This window comes from Muscardinus avellanarius (genome assembly GCF_963383645.1).
Source record: "Muscardinus avellanarius genome assembly, chromosome: 16".
In the NCBI taxonomy this organism is placed as follows: Eukaryota; Metazoa; Chordata; class Mammalia; order Rodentia; family Gliridae; genus Muscardinus; species Muscardinus avellanarius.
In genome coordinates this window covers 3881300-3896817 of record NC_137802.1, presented here as the reverse complement: position 1 = coordinate 3896817, position 15518 = coordinate 3881300, and the positions used below count along the sequence as shown (strand labels likewise).

The 15518-nt window shown below is 53.0% G+C and overlaps 1 protein-coding gene across 1 annotated transcript in view; it reads left to right on the top strand.

Moving 5' to 3' along the window:
• ATCAY (ATCAY kinesin light chain interacting caytaxin) overlaps positions 1–15015 on the top strand; it is a gene marked incomplete at both ends in the record, with an annotated part of 16639 nt that extends 1624 nt beyond the window's left edge. The window contains 9 exons of the mRNA XM_080712898.1: positions 1608–1666; positions 4238–4459; positions 5966–6151; positions 6425–6527; positions 8696–8827; positions 10647–10733; positions 12751–12849; positions 14183–14218; positions 14940–15015. Coding sequence (XP_080569024.1) covers positions 1608–1666; positions 4238–4459; positions 5966–6151; positions 6425–6527; positions 8696–8827; positions 10647–10733; positions 12751–12849; positions 14183–14218; positions 14940–15015 — 1000 coding nt within the window. The remainder of the gene's footprint in view (positions 1–1607; positions 1667–4237; positions 4460–5965; positions 6152–6424; positions 6528–8695; positions 8828–10646; positions 10734–12750; positions 12850–14182; positions 14219–14939) is intronic.
• Between the last annotated feature and the right edge of the window lie 503 nt (positions 15016–15518).

The window sequence follows — 15518 nt, the reverse complement described above, 5'->3', positions numbered from 1 at the left end:
CCATTGAACGACCTCAGCTTTCTTCCTCTCCTCTCCTTCCATTCAAGCTTTGCTGAGATTTCCCCTCCATCGTCTGGAGTCCCTCTGGTATTACCATTACTCCCTAGCTTGGACATATTAGAGAAAACATATGTCCCTTCTCTTTCTGTGCTTGACTAACCTCACTTAACATAATGTTCTCTAGTTCCTTCCATCTTCTTGCAAATGCTATTATTTTATTTTTCTTTATAGCTGAATAGAATTCCATTGTGTGTATTTCCCATAATTTTGCAATTCACTCATCTGTTGATGGAGACCTAGGTTGGTTCCATATTTTGGCTACTACAGACTGTGCTGCTATGAACATGGGAATGCATATGTTAACATAGTTCTCTGATGTCAACCCCTTTGGGAAGATACCCAGGAGTGGTAGAGCCGGATCAAATGGTGGATCCATTCCCAGTTTTCTAAGGAATCTCCACACCGATCTCCATAGTGGCTGAACTAGTTTGCACTCCCACCAACAGTGTAAAAGAGTTCCTCTTTCCCCACATCCTCGCCAGCAATTGTTGTTGTTTGATTTCTTTATGCTTGCCACTCTGATTGGGGTTAGATGGAATCTCGGCGGAGTTTTGGTCAGCCCAGCCCAATTTTATTTCTTATTTGGAAACAAGGTCTCACTAGGTTGCTGAGAGCCTCACTAAGTAGCTGAGGCTGGCTTTGAACCTGCGATCCTCCTGTCTCAGCCTCCCAAGTGCTGGGATTACAAGTGTGCGCCACCTGACCCATATGCCCTGTTATCTTTGGGGATTATATTCCAAGGCCCCCAATGGATGCCTGAAGCTAGGATAGCGCCCAACCCTATCTATTTAGCAATATGTTTTCTCCTTTATACACACAAAAACCTTGTGTATGTGTTTATGTGGTGCCAGGGATTGAACCAGAGGTGTTTTACCTCTGAGTTATATCCCCAGCCCTATTTTGTTTTATTATTTATTTATTTTGCGATATTGGGGATGGAACTCAGGGGCATTCTAACTTTGAGCCACACCCCCAGCCCTATTTTTTATTCTTTATTTTGAAACAGGGTCTCACTAAGTTGCCCAGGGCCTCACTAAGTAGCTGAGGCTGTCCATGAACCTGTGATCCTAAGTTGCCCAGGGCCTCACTAAGTAGCTGAGGCTGTCCATGAACCTGTGATCCTCCTATCTCAGCCTCCCAAGTGCTGGGATGACAAGCGTATGCCGCCACACCCGGCTTGTTATTTATTTTGAGGAAGGGTCTCGCTAGGTTACTTAGGGTCTTGCTAAATTGCTGAGGCTGGCTTCGAACCTGGGATCCTCCTGTCTCAGCCTCCCAAAGGCTGGGATGACAAGTGTGCGCCGCCACGCCCGGCAAGACCCTGTTTTGAAATTACTTCGTGAGGTCCTGTTTCCAAATGAGAAGTAGGATGGGGCTGCAATTGTAATTTGGAGGTAGGACCCTCCACTGATGTCTGAGCTGGGAGGACCCAGGAGCTGATGTTTGTCTGGTTTGTGCCCAGCGGTTCCCCAGAATTGAACGTATTTTGTTGCTTCTCATTTTCTGCGACCCTTCCTGGCCGACGCCCCTTCGCGCTGGGTCCACAGGCCGCTCCCGGAGGAGACCGGGATGGGGATGCTGGGCAGCCCGCTGGAAGACACCTCCTGTAAGTTTACGGCAGACGGAAAGGCCGGGTTTGGCTGAGGCCCTGGGGGAAGGGGCCGCCCGGGGTGAGGGATCTGTTGAAAAAAATCTCACCAGGTCTGGCTGAGCTGATGACCCCGCCTCTCACTCTGCAACTACTGAACGCAGGTAGCTGGCGGGCTTCTTCCAGGGGTATGCGTTACTGGAGGTCTCATTAAGTTGCCAAGGCCGGCTGTGAACCTGCGATCCTCCTGTTTCAGCCTCCCAAAGACTGGCCAAGTACTGGAATTACAGGCGCGTGTCACCCCTGGAGAGTAAATTCCAATAGATTTTTTTTTTAGGGCAAATTCTATTTTTTTATGGTACTGGGGATGGAACCCGGGGGCATTTGACCTCCAAGCTACACCCCCAGCCCTATGTTTTATTCTTTATTTGGAAACAGGGTCTCATTGAGTTGCAGAGGGCCTCACTAACTAGTAGCTGAGGCTGGCCTCGAACCACAATCCTCCTGCCTCATACTCCCAAATGTTGAGATTATAAGCGTGTGCCACCACGCCCAGCTAGTCGATGTTTTTTTTAATGAATTTATTATTATTATTATTATTATTATTATTATTATTGGTACTAGGGATGGAACCCAGAGGCTTTCTACCTCCGGGCTATACTCCCAGACCTATTTTATATTTTATTTGGAAACAGGGTCTCACTAAGTTGCTGAGAGCCTCACTAAGTAGCTGAGGCTGGCTTCGAACCTGTGCGATCCTCCTGTCTCTGCCTCCCAAGCACGGGGATTACAAGCGTGCGCCATCACGCCCAGCCTTAGTCGATATTTTTTTAAATGTAAATTTCACTAGATTTCTCCTCCTCCTCCTCCTCCTCCTCCTCCTCCTCCTCCTCCTCCTTCTTCTTCTTCTTCTTCTTCTTCTTCTTCTTCTTCTTCTTCTTCTTCTTCTTCTTTGGGTCTGGGGATGGAACCCAGGGGCATTCGACCTCCGAGCTACACCCCCTGCCCTATTTTTTATTCTTTATTTTGAAACAGGGTGTCACTAAGTTGCAGAAGGCCTCACTAAGTAGCTGAGTCTGTTCTCGAACTTCGATCCTCTGGTCTCAGCCTCCCAAATGCTGGGATTACAAGTGTGCGCCACCACGCCCGGCTTTTTTTTTTTTTTTTTTAGGACAAATTCCAGTAGATTTTTTCCCCCTTAGAACAAATTCCATTATATTTTTCTTTCCTTTCTTCTTCTTTTTTTTAGGGCAAATTCCAGTAGATTTTAGAGCTTGAAAATAATCCTCTTTGGGTCACATCTGTCCCCGGGACCCACGTGATGGTTCCCTCTCTCTCTATTGGTGACCAGGGTCACGTTCACACATCCGATCTTACTGTGATCTTACCTTGCTGTGACCTTCCCTATGACCCGATTAGAAAAGAAGGCAAATTTTTCACCAAACGCGCCCAATGCACCGCGGGGCGGGTGGATAGCTGAGGAGCTGAGGAGCGACCGGGAAGGAAAAAGACCAGAGGGTTGCTTTAATTACAGATGAACGGGTGTCGTCCCCCACGGACCCACGAGGGGGCGCTCCTGCCGGCGATTTTATGTGTTGCATTCTCTGACCACAGAATAAAATGGGGGCCCCGTCCTAGGGTATTTTTTTAAATTTATTTTTATTTATAATATTTATTATTTAATGTTATTTAATATTTATTTATTTATCCGGCCTTTTTGTTTATTGATTTAATTTTTGGCACTGGAGATGGAACCCAGAGGCATTCTACCTCCGAGCTACACCCCCAGGCCTATTTTTTAAGTATTTTTATTTATTATTTATTATTAATTAATTAATTAATTTTTGGTACTGGGGATGGAACCCAGGGGCATTCAGCAGAGCTGGTGTGGCAACACACACTTGCAATCCCAGTACTTGGGAGGGGTTCGAGGCCAGCCCCAGTCATTTGGAGAGGCCCTATTTCAAAAACATAAGAAAGGCTAGGGGCAACCAGGCGTGGTGGTGCACACTTGTCATCCCAGCATTCGGGAGGCTGAGACAGGAGAATCACAGGTTCGCAGACAGCCTCAGCTACTTAGTGAGGCTCTTTGCAACTCTGAGACTCTGTTTCAAAATAAAGGATATAAAAAAAAATAGGACTGGGGTGTAGCTCAGAGGTAGAATGTCTCTGGGTTCCATCCCCAGTAGCAAATAAATAAATAAATAAATAGCAAATAAATAAATAAATAAATAAAATAGGGCTGGTGGTATAGCTTGGAGGTAGAATGCCCCTGGGTTCTATCCCCAGTACCGAAAAAATAAAAATAAAAATTGCTGCCAGATCCTGGGCCAGGGGTCATGTCCCCAAATCATCCTCCCCGCCTCTTGGGAGGATGGTGTTTTGCAGGTGGTAAAGGTGAGGGGGCTCAGAGAGGAGAGCTGGCCTTCTGGGGCTCTCGCAGCGAGGTCCGGCTTGGAAGCTGGCCCTCCAGGCTGGCCCCCCAGCTCCCGTGTGATGGGCGCAGCCGGCGCCTGGGAAGGGGTGGAGGGGAAAGGGAGCGAGGGGGCCTGGAGGTTCTGAGGCCCCCGGCTCCGTCCTGCCCCGCAGCGCCTCCCAACACCCTGAACTTCAGCGGCGCCCACCGCAAGAGGAAGACCCTGGTGGCCCCCGACATCAACATCTCCCTGGACCAGAGCGAGGGCTCCCTGCTGTCGGATGACTTCCTGGACACGCCCGACGACCTGGATATCAACGTGGACGACATCGAGACCCCCGACGAGACCGACTCGCTGGAGTTCCTGGGGAACGGCAACGAGCTGGAGTGGGAAGGTCAGGGCCGGGTGCCCCCCACCCCAGCCCCGGCCCGCCCCGGCCCGCCTGCGCATGCGCCTACCTAGTCTAATAGGCTCTGACTCCGGGGCCTTGGGCCCACCTGCGCATGCGCCTACCTAGTCTAATGGGCTCTGACTCCGGGGCCTTGGGGCAGCTCACCCACCCCTCTACTTCTTCTCAAAGACTTGTGACCCTTCCCTGGGACTGGCTTCACGCGGGGTGCTCAAAGTGACCCAGGCCAGCCAGGCATGGTGGCTCACGCCTGGGATCCCAGTATTTGGGAAGCTGAGACAGGTGGATTCCAAGTTCGAGGCCAGCCTCAGCAACTTAGCAAGGCCCTCAGCGATTTAGTGAGACCCTGTTTCCAAATAAAAAAAAAATAAGAGCCGGGCGTGGTGGCGCACGCTTGTCATCCCAGCATTTGGGAGGCTGAGACAGGAAGATCATGGTTCGCGGACAGCCTCAGCTACTTAACGAGGCCCTTTGCAACTCAGTGAGACCCTGTTTAAAAATGAAGAATAAAAAAAAGGGCAGGGGGTGTAGCTTGGAGGTAGAATGCCCCTGAGTTCCATCCCCAGTACCATAAAAAAAAAACCAGTAAAATAAGGCTGGGGGTGTAGTTCAGAGGCAGGAAGCGGCTGGGTGCAACCCCCCGGTACAATGGGAGGTGGAAGGGGAAGACCGTATCTAGATGACCCAGCACACACTCATAGAGAATGTACCCTGGGCAGGTCCCGAACGCCGCTGGGATACGGTGGGAACTTGACCTACGCACACAGGGCGAGTCAGACAAAAGCTAAAACAGAGCCAGGCGCATGCCTGTAATCCCAGCATTCAGAGGCCTCAGCTACTTAGTGAGGCCCTCTGCAACTCAGTGAGACCCTCTTTCAAAATAAAGAATAAAAAATAGGGCTGGGAGTGTAGCTCGGAGGTCGAATGCCCCTGGGTTCCATTCCCAGTACCACAAAAATAAATTAATTAATTAATTAATTTAGAAAATAGGGCTGGGAGTGTAGCTCAGAGGTAGAATGTTCCTGGGTTCCATCCCCAGAATAATAATAATAATAATAATAATAATAATAATAATAAATAATATAATAATAATAATAATAATAATATAGAAATATAGAGCTGGAGTGCAGCTCCAGAGGTTCAAGTAAAAAGGAAAAAAAAAAGGAAAATAAGAAGAGGATAATAATACAAGGGCACTTGACTACACAAATGGAAGCCAGCACCATGGGCGTGGTGGCGCACGCGTGTCATCCCAGCACTTGGGAGGCTGAGACAGGAGGATCGCGGTTCGCAGCCAGCCTCAGCTCCGTAGTGAGGACCTCTGTAACTTAGTGAGACTCTGTCTCGGAGTAAAGAATAAAAAATAGGGCTGGGGGGGCATATCTCCGAGGTGGAATGCTCTGGATTCCATCTCCAGCGCCCCCCCACCCCCGGGGAGACTAGAGGGAGATATGGCGGCCCAGGCGTCCCTCCCACCCCGCCCGCTTGCAGATGACACTCCCGTGGCCACCGCAAAGAACATGCCCGGAGACAGCGCGGACCTGTTCGGGGACGGCGCGGCGGAGGACGGCAGCGCCGCCAATGGCCGCCTGTGGCGGACGGTGATCATCGGCGAGCAGGAGCACCGCATCGACCTGCACATGATCCGGCCCTACATGAAGGTCGTCACCCACGGAGGTGAGACAGCCCTCCCTGGGGATTATGGGCCATCGGAGGCCCGCCTCGGCTCTCCCTGGCCTTCGGTCCCTTTTCCTCTGGCCTAGCAGGGTGGGCATCCCCAGGACGGGGGACCCTCCCCCAGGCTGCTGCAGCTCAGAGCTGAGTCTTCCCAAGTGCGGGGCTCAGGAAGACTCCTGATGGTGGGTGGACCTAGTGCACAGGGCTCGTGCAGGACAGGTCCCGGCCCTGCCTTCCTGGGGACACCTGCCACTCGGCACTACCTCTCCCCAGGGTACTACGGCGAAGGCCTCAACGCCATCATCGTCTTCGCCGCCTGCTTCCTCCCCGACAGCAGCTCCCCTGACTACCACTACATCATGGAGAACCTCTTCCTGTGAGTGCACCGGTGCCCTGGGCGTGGGGCTCGGGCCCGGAACCCTGGGGGCTCTGGGAGGTGCCGCCTGGCACCAGGCAAGGGTGTGGCGGCAGCAGATATCACCTGAGCCCCTGCTGGACGGCCCTTGACCCCGCAGCCTTCTATCAGGGCTTCCCCGTCCTTGTCACCAGTACAATCATCATAGTCACTACCACTGCCATCACCACCATCACCATCACCACCATGACCACACCACCATAGCCACCACCACCACTACCATCACCCTCATAACCACCATCACCCCATCATCCTCACCACCATCACCATCACCACTATAATCACCACCATAACCACCGTCACCATAACCACCATCACCATCACCACCATAATCACCACCATAACCATCATAACCACCATCACCATCACCACCATAATCACCACCATAACCACCATCACCATCATAACCACCATCACCCCATCATCCTCAGCACCATCACCACCACTACCATAATCACCACCATAATCACCACCATCACCATCACCACCATAATCACTACTATCACCACTGTCACCATCATCACCACCATCACCATCACCACCATAATCACCACCATAACCATCATCACCACCATCACCATCACTACCATAATCACCACTATAACCACCATCACTATCATAACCACCGTCATCCTCATCACCATCACCACCATCACCACCGTCACCATAACCACCATCACCATCACCACCATAATCACCACCATAACCACTGTCACCATAACCACCATCACCATCACCACCATAATCACCACCATAACCACCATCACCATCATAACCACCGTCATCCTCACCACCATCACCATCCCACCATAATCACCACCATCACCACTGTCATCACCATCATCCTCACCACCATAATCACCACCATCACCACTGTCATCACCATCATCCTCACCACCATAATCACCACCATCACCACCATCACCGTCACCATCACCACCACCATCATGACATCATTTATGGGCACTTCCTACATGGCAGCCCCAGGCTAGGTGTTTCCTGGATGTACCTACAGCACCTTCCACAGTCCTGTGGCGCAGGTGTCTCTGCCTCCCATTCTGCAGGTGAGGAATCTAGGCGCAGAGGCGAATCGCTTGCCCAGGGACGCACAGGTGCAGTTTTACTGCGACAGATAGGGATGAGCCGGGCGTGGGGCACACGCTTGTCATCCCAGCCCTGGGATCCCAGCCCTGGAGGATCGCGGTTGGCGGACAGCCTCAGCTACTTAGTGAGGCCCTCCGCAACTCAGTGAGACCCTGTTTCAAAATAAAGAATAAAAAATAGGGCAGGGGGTGTAGCTCGGAGGTCAAATGGCCCTGGGCTCCACCCCCAGTACTGCCGAAAGAAAGAAAGAAAAAAGGAAAGAAGAAAGGAAGAAAGAGAGAGAGAAACAGATACAAATAATACGTACGAAGTAGGCAATAGATGCTATTAAAAGCTCGCTGAATCATCATTGCCTTTACTAAGATTTCCGTCCCACACAGTGCGGTTTGGCTGCCAGGTTGGTCCAACGAGCTCCGAGGGAGCAGAGTTTGGAAAGGGGGAGCGGCCTGGGCAGTCTGAGGGCGCTCCTGCCTGGAGCGGTGGAGGCCAGGACTCGGCTAGCACCCGGTTCAGCACCCTGGATAGCACCCAGCTCAGCACCCTGGATAGCACCCCGGCTAGCACCCCAGCTCAGCACCCCGGCTCAGCACCCTGGATAGCACCCCGGCTAGCACCCGGCTCAGCACCCCGGCTAGCACCCCGATTAGCACCCCAGCTAGCACCCTGGCTGGCACCCCGACTCAGCACCCCGGCTCAGCACCCCGGCTAGCACCCTGGCTCAGCACCCCGGCTAGCACCGCAGCTCCCGGGACGCCCGGGGTGCGCAGTGCCGCCGAGGAGCCCTGAGCCCGCCGCCCGCGTCCTCGTCCTCCACCGGCCCCCTCTCCCTCACCACCCCAGGGAGAGGGTCCTCAGGCCCCTGGCCTCCAAAACACTGGGCTCTCTGCGGGCGCCTGTTTCCGGTTGTTGGTGGGCTAACACTGCGCTCAGCAGGGGCCAGCGGGCAGGCTGGCACGGACAGGGCGGCTGCACGGAGGTGCGGACACTGAGCGAGCCCTGGGCCCCGCCCCCTGCACCCCAACCAGGTACGTCATCAGTAGCCTGGAGCTCCTGGTGGCCGAGGACTACATGATCGTGTACCTCAACGGCGCCACCCCGCGGAGGAGGATGCCCGGCATTGGCTGGCTGAAGAAGTGCTACCAGATGATTGACAGGAGGTGAGGGGCGGGGCGAAGCGAGCGAGGGGCGGGGCCCGAGCGGTCACAGGGAGCATGCGCGCTGAGCTCCAAAGCTGGTGCGCGAAGCCCCGCATGGGGTGCGAACCTGTCAGCTCAGTACTGGGAGGCCGAGGCAGGGGGACGGTAGGTTCGAGGCCAGCCTCAGCAACTTAGCGAGCCCCTCAGCAAGTTAGTGAGATCCTGTTAAATAAAATAAAAAGGGCCGGGCGTTGTGGCACGGGCCTATAATCCCAGTATTCAGGAGACTGAGACAAGAGGATCACAGGTTACAGATCAGCCTCGGCAATTTAGCAAGGCCCTCAGCAACTTAGTGAGACCCTGTTTCGAAACAAAAATAATTAAAAAGATCTGGAGGAGCCAGGTATCACGCACGCTTGTAATCTCAGCGTTTGGGAGGCTGAGACAGGAGGATCGCAGTTGGAGGACAGCCTCATTTACTTAGTGAGGCCCTTTGCAACTCAGTGAGATCTTGTTTAAAAATAAGGAATCAAAAATAGAGCTGGGGGGTGGAGCTTAGAGGTAGAATGCCCCTGGGTTCCATTCCCAGTACCGCAAAAAAAAATTAAATAATTAAAAATATCTGCGGGTGTATCTCAGAAGTAGAATGCCCCTGGGCTCAATCTCCAATACCACAAAAAATAAAATATAAAGGGCTAGGGGTGCGGCTTGGAGGTAGATGCCTCCAGGTTCGATTCACAGTACCCGCCCCCCACCAAAAAAAAGTAGCTAGGTTCCTGAGAATCTCACTACTTGCAAACCTGCAATCCTCCTGTCTCAGTCTCCCAAGTACTGAGAGTTAAAGATGTGGGCCACCAGGCCTGGCATCAGAGCTATTTTAAAACTGAGCCCAGGTGGCCAGGCATGGTGGCACATGCTTGTAACCCCAGCATCTGGGAGGCAGAGACTGGAGGATCACAGTTCTTGGGCAGCCTCAGCTACCTAGCGAGGCCCTTCGTAACTCAGTGAGACCCAGTTTAAAAAAAATAGTAACGATAGCCGGGCGTGGTGGCGCACGCTTGTCATCCCCGCGCTCGGGAGGCAGAGACAGGAGGATCGCGCAGGTTCGAAGCCAGCCGCGCGCGCTGGCTTAGGAGACCCTGTTTCCAAATAAAAATGTAAAAATAGGTCTGGGAGTGTAGCCCGGAGGTAGAAGGGCTTCCAGGAACCCCAGTACCACCACCAAAAATAAAAAATTCTAATAAAGAGGACTGAGGGTGTAGCTCAGAGGTACAATGTCCCTGGGTTCCATCCCTGGTACCAAAAAAAATGAGCCCAGGTCAGGGGATGGAGGCTCAGAGGCCACAGTTTAGTCTCTGCTGTTTAAAAGCTGCCCGCCAGCCTGGCGCGGTGGCGCACGCTCGTCATCCCAGCATTCGGGAGGCTGAGACCTGGAGGATCGCGGTTCGCGGACAGCCTCAGCGACTTAGTGAGGCCCTCTGCAACTCAGTGAGACCCGGTTTCAAAAGAAAGAATAAAAAAATTGGGCAGGGGGTGTAGCTCGGAGGTTAAATGTCTGGGTTCCATCCCCAGACCCGCAAAATAAATAAATAAATAAATAAATAAATAAAGCTGCCCACCTGGCTCACAGGCTCTGTGCCGTGGGGTCCCCCTCCCCCAACCACCTTGGGGGGGGGTCTCCATCCCGCACTCTTGACACAAGCAGGAATCTGACAGGCACCTGGGGGGGCCCAGTTGTGGGCTGAGTGAGTGATGGGCAGGTGCGGAAGGCCCTGGTCCTGCTCCTGCCCCTCCGGGGGCTGGCCCGGGAGACCACCCCGCTTCTCTGCCTCCCACACAGGCTGCGAAAGAATCTGAAATCCTTGATCATCGTCCACCCCTCCTGGTTCATTCGGACCGTGCTGGCCATCTCCCGCCCCTTCATCAGGTGAGACCCGCAACCCGCAGCCTGCGACTGACACACGGGGGTCTTGGCGTGTGAATCTGAGTGTAAAATCCAGCTTCGAGCTTCTCTGGGACACATATGCGTGGTTGACTTAAACAGTCGCAAAACGTGGTGGTGATGGGATTGAATCCACCGGTGCTCTACCTCCGAGCTGCACCCCCAGCCCCGGCCCTTTTGTGTGTGTGTGTGTGGTACTGGGGTTCCTGGAAGCCCTTCTACCTCCGGGCTACACTCCCAGACCTATTTTTTTTTTTTTACATTTTTATTTGGAAACAGGGTCTCCTGCGCGATCCTCCTGTCTCTGCCTCCCAAGCATGTGCACCACCATGCCCGGCTGCCCCGGCCCTTTTATTTATCTAGTTATTTTTGTGCTACTAGGGATGGAACTTGGGGGCATTCTATCTCTGAGCTATACCCCCAGCCCTATTTATTTTTCTTTGGAAACAGGGTTTCTCTAGGTTGATAGAGTCTCAGTACTTGCTGAGGCTGGCCTTGAACCTGCAACCCTCCTGTCTCAGCCTCCAAGTACTAAGCTTACAAGCTTGAACCACCACATCCAGCCCACCCCAGATCTTTTCTTTTTAATTTTTTTTTTTTTGTGTGTGTGTGTGTGCACGCGTCTGGGGATTGAACCCAGGGGCATTCTACCTCTGTGCTACACCCCCAGCCCTATTTTTTATTCTGTATCTTGAAACAAGATCTCATTAAATTGTGGAGGGCCTCACTAAGTAGCTGAGGCTGGCTTCAAACCCATGATCCTTCTGTCTTAGCCCCCCAATTATTGGGATTATAAGTGTGCGCCACCACGCCCAGCTTTCTGGGTGCTTTTATTGTGGTACTGCGGATGGAACCCAGGGGCATTCTACCTCCGAGCTACACCACCAGCCCTTATTTTTATTCTTTATTTTGAAACAGGGTCTCACTGAGTTGCAGAGGGCCTCACTAAGTAGCTGAGCCTGTCCGCGAACCGCGATCCTCCTGTCTCAGCCTCCCGAATGCTGGGATTACAAGCGTGCGCCACCACGCCCGGCATTAGCATGCCTTTATTTGTGCGTGAAGCTCACCATGCTAATCATAAATTTTCTGTACAAATCGTTGAACACACAAGCTGAGTGTGGTGGTGCACGCCTGTAAGCCCAGTAATTAGAAGGCTGAAACAGAAGGATCACGAGTTTGAGGCTAGCCTCAGCAACTCAGCAAGACTCTGTTTCAAAATAATAATAGGCTGAAGTCAGGTGTGGTGGCGCACACTTGAAATCCCTGCACTTGGGAGGCAGAGACAGGAGGATCACGCAGGTTCAAAGCCAGCCGCGCTGGCTTAAGAGACCCTGTTTAAAAAAAAAAAAAGGTCTGGGAGTGTAGCCCGGAGGTAGAAGGGTTCCATCCCCAGTAGCACCAAAATAATAATAATAATAATAATAATAATAATAATAATAATGGGCTGAGACAGGAAGATCTGGGTTCGTGGACAACCTCAGCTACTTAGTGAGGTCCTTTGCAACTCAGTGAGACCCAGTTTTAAAATAAAGAAAAAAAATAGGGCTGAGGGTGTAGCTTGGAGGTAGAATGCCTCTGGGTTCCATCCACAGAATAATAATAATAATAATAATAATAAATAGGTGGATGTGTAGCTCAGTAATAAAACACCCCTAGTTCAGTCGACGATACCACAAAACAAAACAAAACAGGTCGGTGAAAGCCGGGTTACCCACCTGTCATTCCAGCCACTTGGGAGGCCGAGGCAGAAGGATCCCTTGAGCCCAGGAGGTCAGAACCATCCCGGGCGGCATAGAGGGACCCTGACTCAAAAGAAAAGATGGGGGGCCCACCCACGCCGGGTCCAGGGCAGCGATGCAGAAAATCGGTACCTTTGGGGATGGTGCAGAGAGAGCTCAGCCTCCGCCCTGCATCCCTGGGAGGCGCCGGGTGGGCGGGGCTGCGCGCGGGGCGTGGCCTCGGGAGAGCGCGCATGCTCACTCCGCGCCTCCTCCTCCCGCAGCGTCAAGTTCATCAGCAAGATCCAGTACGTGCAGAGCCTGGAGGAGCTGGAGCAGCTCATCCCCATGGAGCACGTGCAGATCCCAGACTGCGTGCTGCAGTGAGTGTTCTGCTCTCCGGGGTGGCGAGCAGAAGGATCCGGCCTCCACCCAAGGGTGGGTGGCCTGGAGCTCGGCCGGCATGCAAGCTGTGGGTCCCGAGCTTCGTCCACCGCCTGCCGCTCCCCGGGTCTCATGGGATGGAACCCCCGGGAGCACGGTGTCCAGAAATTGTGGTACAGAGCCGGGCGTGGTGGCGCACGCTTGTCATCCCCGCGCTTGGGAGGCGGAGACAGGAGGATCGCGCAGGTTCGAAGCCAGCCGCGCGCGCTGGCTTAGGAGACCCTGTTTCCAAAAATGAAAATGTAAAAATAGGTCTGGGAGTGTAGCCCGGAGGTAGAAGGGCTTCCAGGAACCCCAGTACCACCAAAAAAAAAAAAAAAAAAGAATAAAACAATATGGCTGGGAGTGTAACTCGGAGGTAGAATGCTCTGGGTTCCATCCCCAGTATCAGAGAAAAAAAAAAAAAAAAAAAAAAACAAAACAGAAAACACATTCACATAACTGAGTAATTGCAATGCCCCGCTTTTTTGTACTGGGGATTGAACCCAGGGGCAGTCTACCTCTGAGATATATGCCCTATTTGATTTTTTTATTTGGAATCAGGGTCTCACTGAGTTGCAGAGGGCCTCACTAAGTAGCTGAGGCTGTCCATGAACCGCGATCCTCTGGTCTCAGCCTCCTGAATGCTGGGATCAAGTGCGCACCACCACACCGGCTAAGTTTTTTGTTTTGTTTTGTTTTTATACTGGAGATTGAACCCAGGGGCATTCCGCCTCCAAGCTACACCTAAGCACCCGAGGTCACCAGGGTCCCAGGAACCTGTAGACTAAGCCAGTCCTGGAGAAGATGTGGCGCTGTCCATTACCCGGTGCTGAAGGAAGAAAAATAAAAAGTCTTCCAAGTCCTGTCTGCAGATGTCTCTGCGATCTCCCTGGTGCTGGGGAACTCAGAATAGAGGCAGAGCCAGAGCCGGGCGTGGTGGCGCACGCCTGTCATCCCAGCCTTCGGGAGGCTGAGACAGGAGGATCGCGGTTCGCGGACAGCCTCAGCTACTTAGTGAGGCCCTCTGCAACTCAGTGAGACCCTGTTTCAAAATAAAGAATTAAAAAAAAAAATAGGACCGGGGGTGTACTCAGGCCCCTGGGTTCCATCCCCAATACTGTAAAAAAAAAAAAAAAAAAAAAGTCGTAGAGCCATGCGGAGGCCCCGCCCACCAGCTCACAAGGCTCCTTTAATGCCATTGGCTCTGGTGACCAGGGGAGGCGGGACAGACTCTGATGTCTCTCTCTCTCTCTCTCTCTCTCTCTCTCTCTCTCTCTCTCTCTCTTTCAGGTATGAGGAAGAAAGGCTCAAAGCCAGGAGAGAGAGGTCTGTGCCGAGGGGCCTCTGTGAGGGCTGCTGGGGCCGGGGTGAGGGGTCCTACTCGTGGCTCAAGGACAGCCCGGCCCTTCTGAAGAGGGCTCCGGGGTCAGCCCCGGGTTCGAATCCCAGCCCCGCAGTTAGTTTCAGGGTGAAATTCAGCAAAGAAAACACAACCACCATGGAGGTTCGAGTGGAAAATCAGGGACAGTGTATCCCACCCAACGTAAGGGCGAGCAGGGTTCACGCTCAGTAGGAATAATTAGAGGTAGGTATGGTGGTGCACGCTTGTCATCCCAGCATTCGGGAGGCTGAGACAGGAGGATCGTGGTTCATGGACAGCCTCAGCTGCTTAGTGAGGCCCTCCGCAACTCAGGGAGACCCTGTTTCAAAATAAAAATTAAAAATAGGGCAGGGGGTGTAGCTTGGAGGTAGAATGCCCCTGGATTCCATCCCCAGACCTGCAAAAAAAAAAAAAGTGTCTCCAACAGGGCAGAGACAAAGGCCCTAAGGGGAAGCTGGGGTCCCCCAAACCTGCACCCACTTATCCAGGAGGCTCCCTCCTCCTAGCTCAGCAATGGCGTCTTTCCTTCCTGGACAGCTTGGGTGCCATCTCTGCCCTCCAGCCAGACACTCCCCGGAGACAGCAGAAGCTCCCTAAACTGCCCCAGCCCCCGGTCAGGCCTGGCCTCCTGGCCACCCCGCCTCACCCGGCCCTCTCTGTTCACAGCGCGAGGCCCCAGCCCGAGTTCGTCCCGCCCAGGCCTGAAGAGAAGCCAGAGGTGGCTCCCGAGGAGGACAGGTAAGAGGTCATCCGGGAGGCTGAGACCGGAGGATCGCGGTTCGCGGCCAGCCTCAGCTACTTAGCGAGGCCCGTTGCAACTCAGTGAGACCCTGTTTCAAAATAAAGAATAAAAAAATCGGGCTGGGGGTGTAGCTCAGAGGTCGAATGCCCCTGGGTCCCCTCCCCAAACCCGCAAAAAATTAAAAAATAAAGCAAGCACAATGGCATTTGGCACATTTGTAATGTGCGGCCATCACCATGAATAGTTCCAGAACATTCTGTCCCCCTAAAAGGAAATGCTGTCCCCCATTAGCTGTCGCTTCCCATATCCCTCCTCTTCCCTGTGTCCAGCACACGCCAGGAGACCAGATGCTCTCAGATGAAGCTTCCAGAAGGGCACCTTTGTTCAAGACCCAGCGTGTAGATTTGGCCTCCCAAGCCTGATAGATAGACCCTGCGCCATGCTAGTGGTTTGCGAAAGGCCTTGGCCCGTTTCCTCATAACCACCTGCGAGGGCTCTTTGTT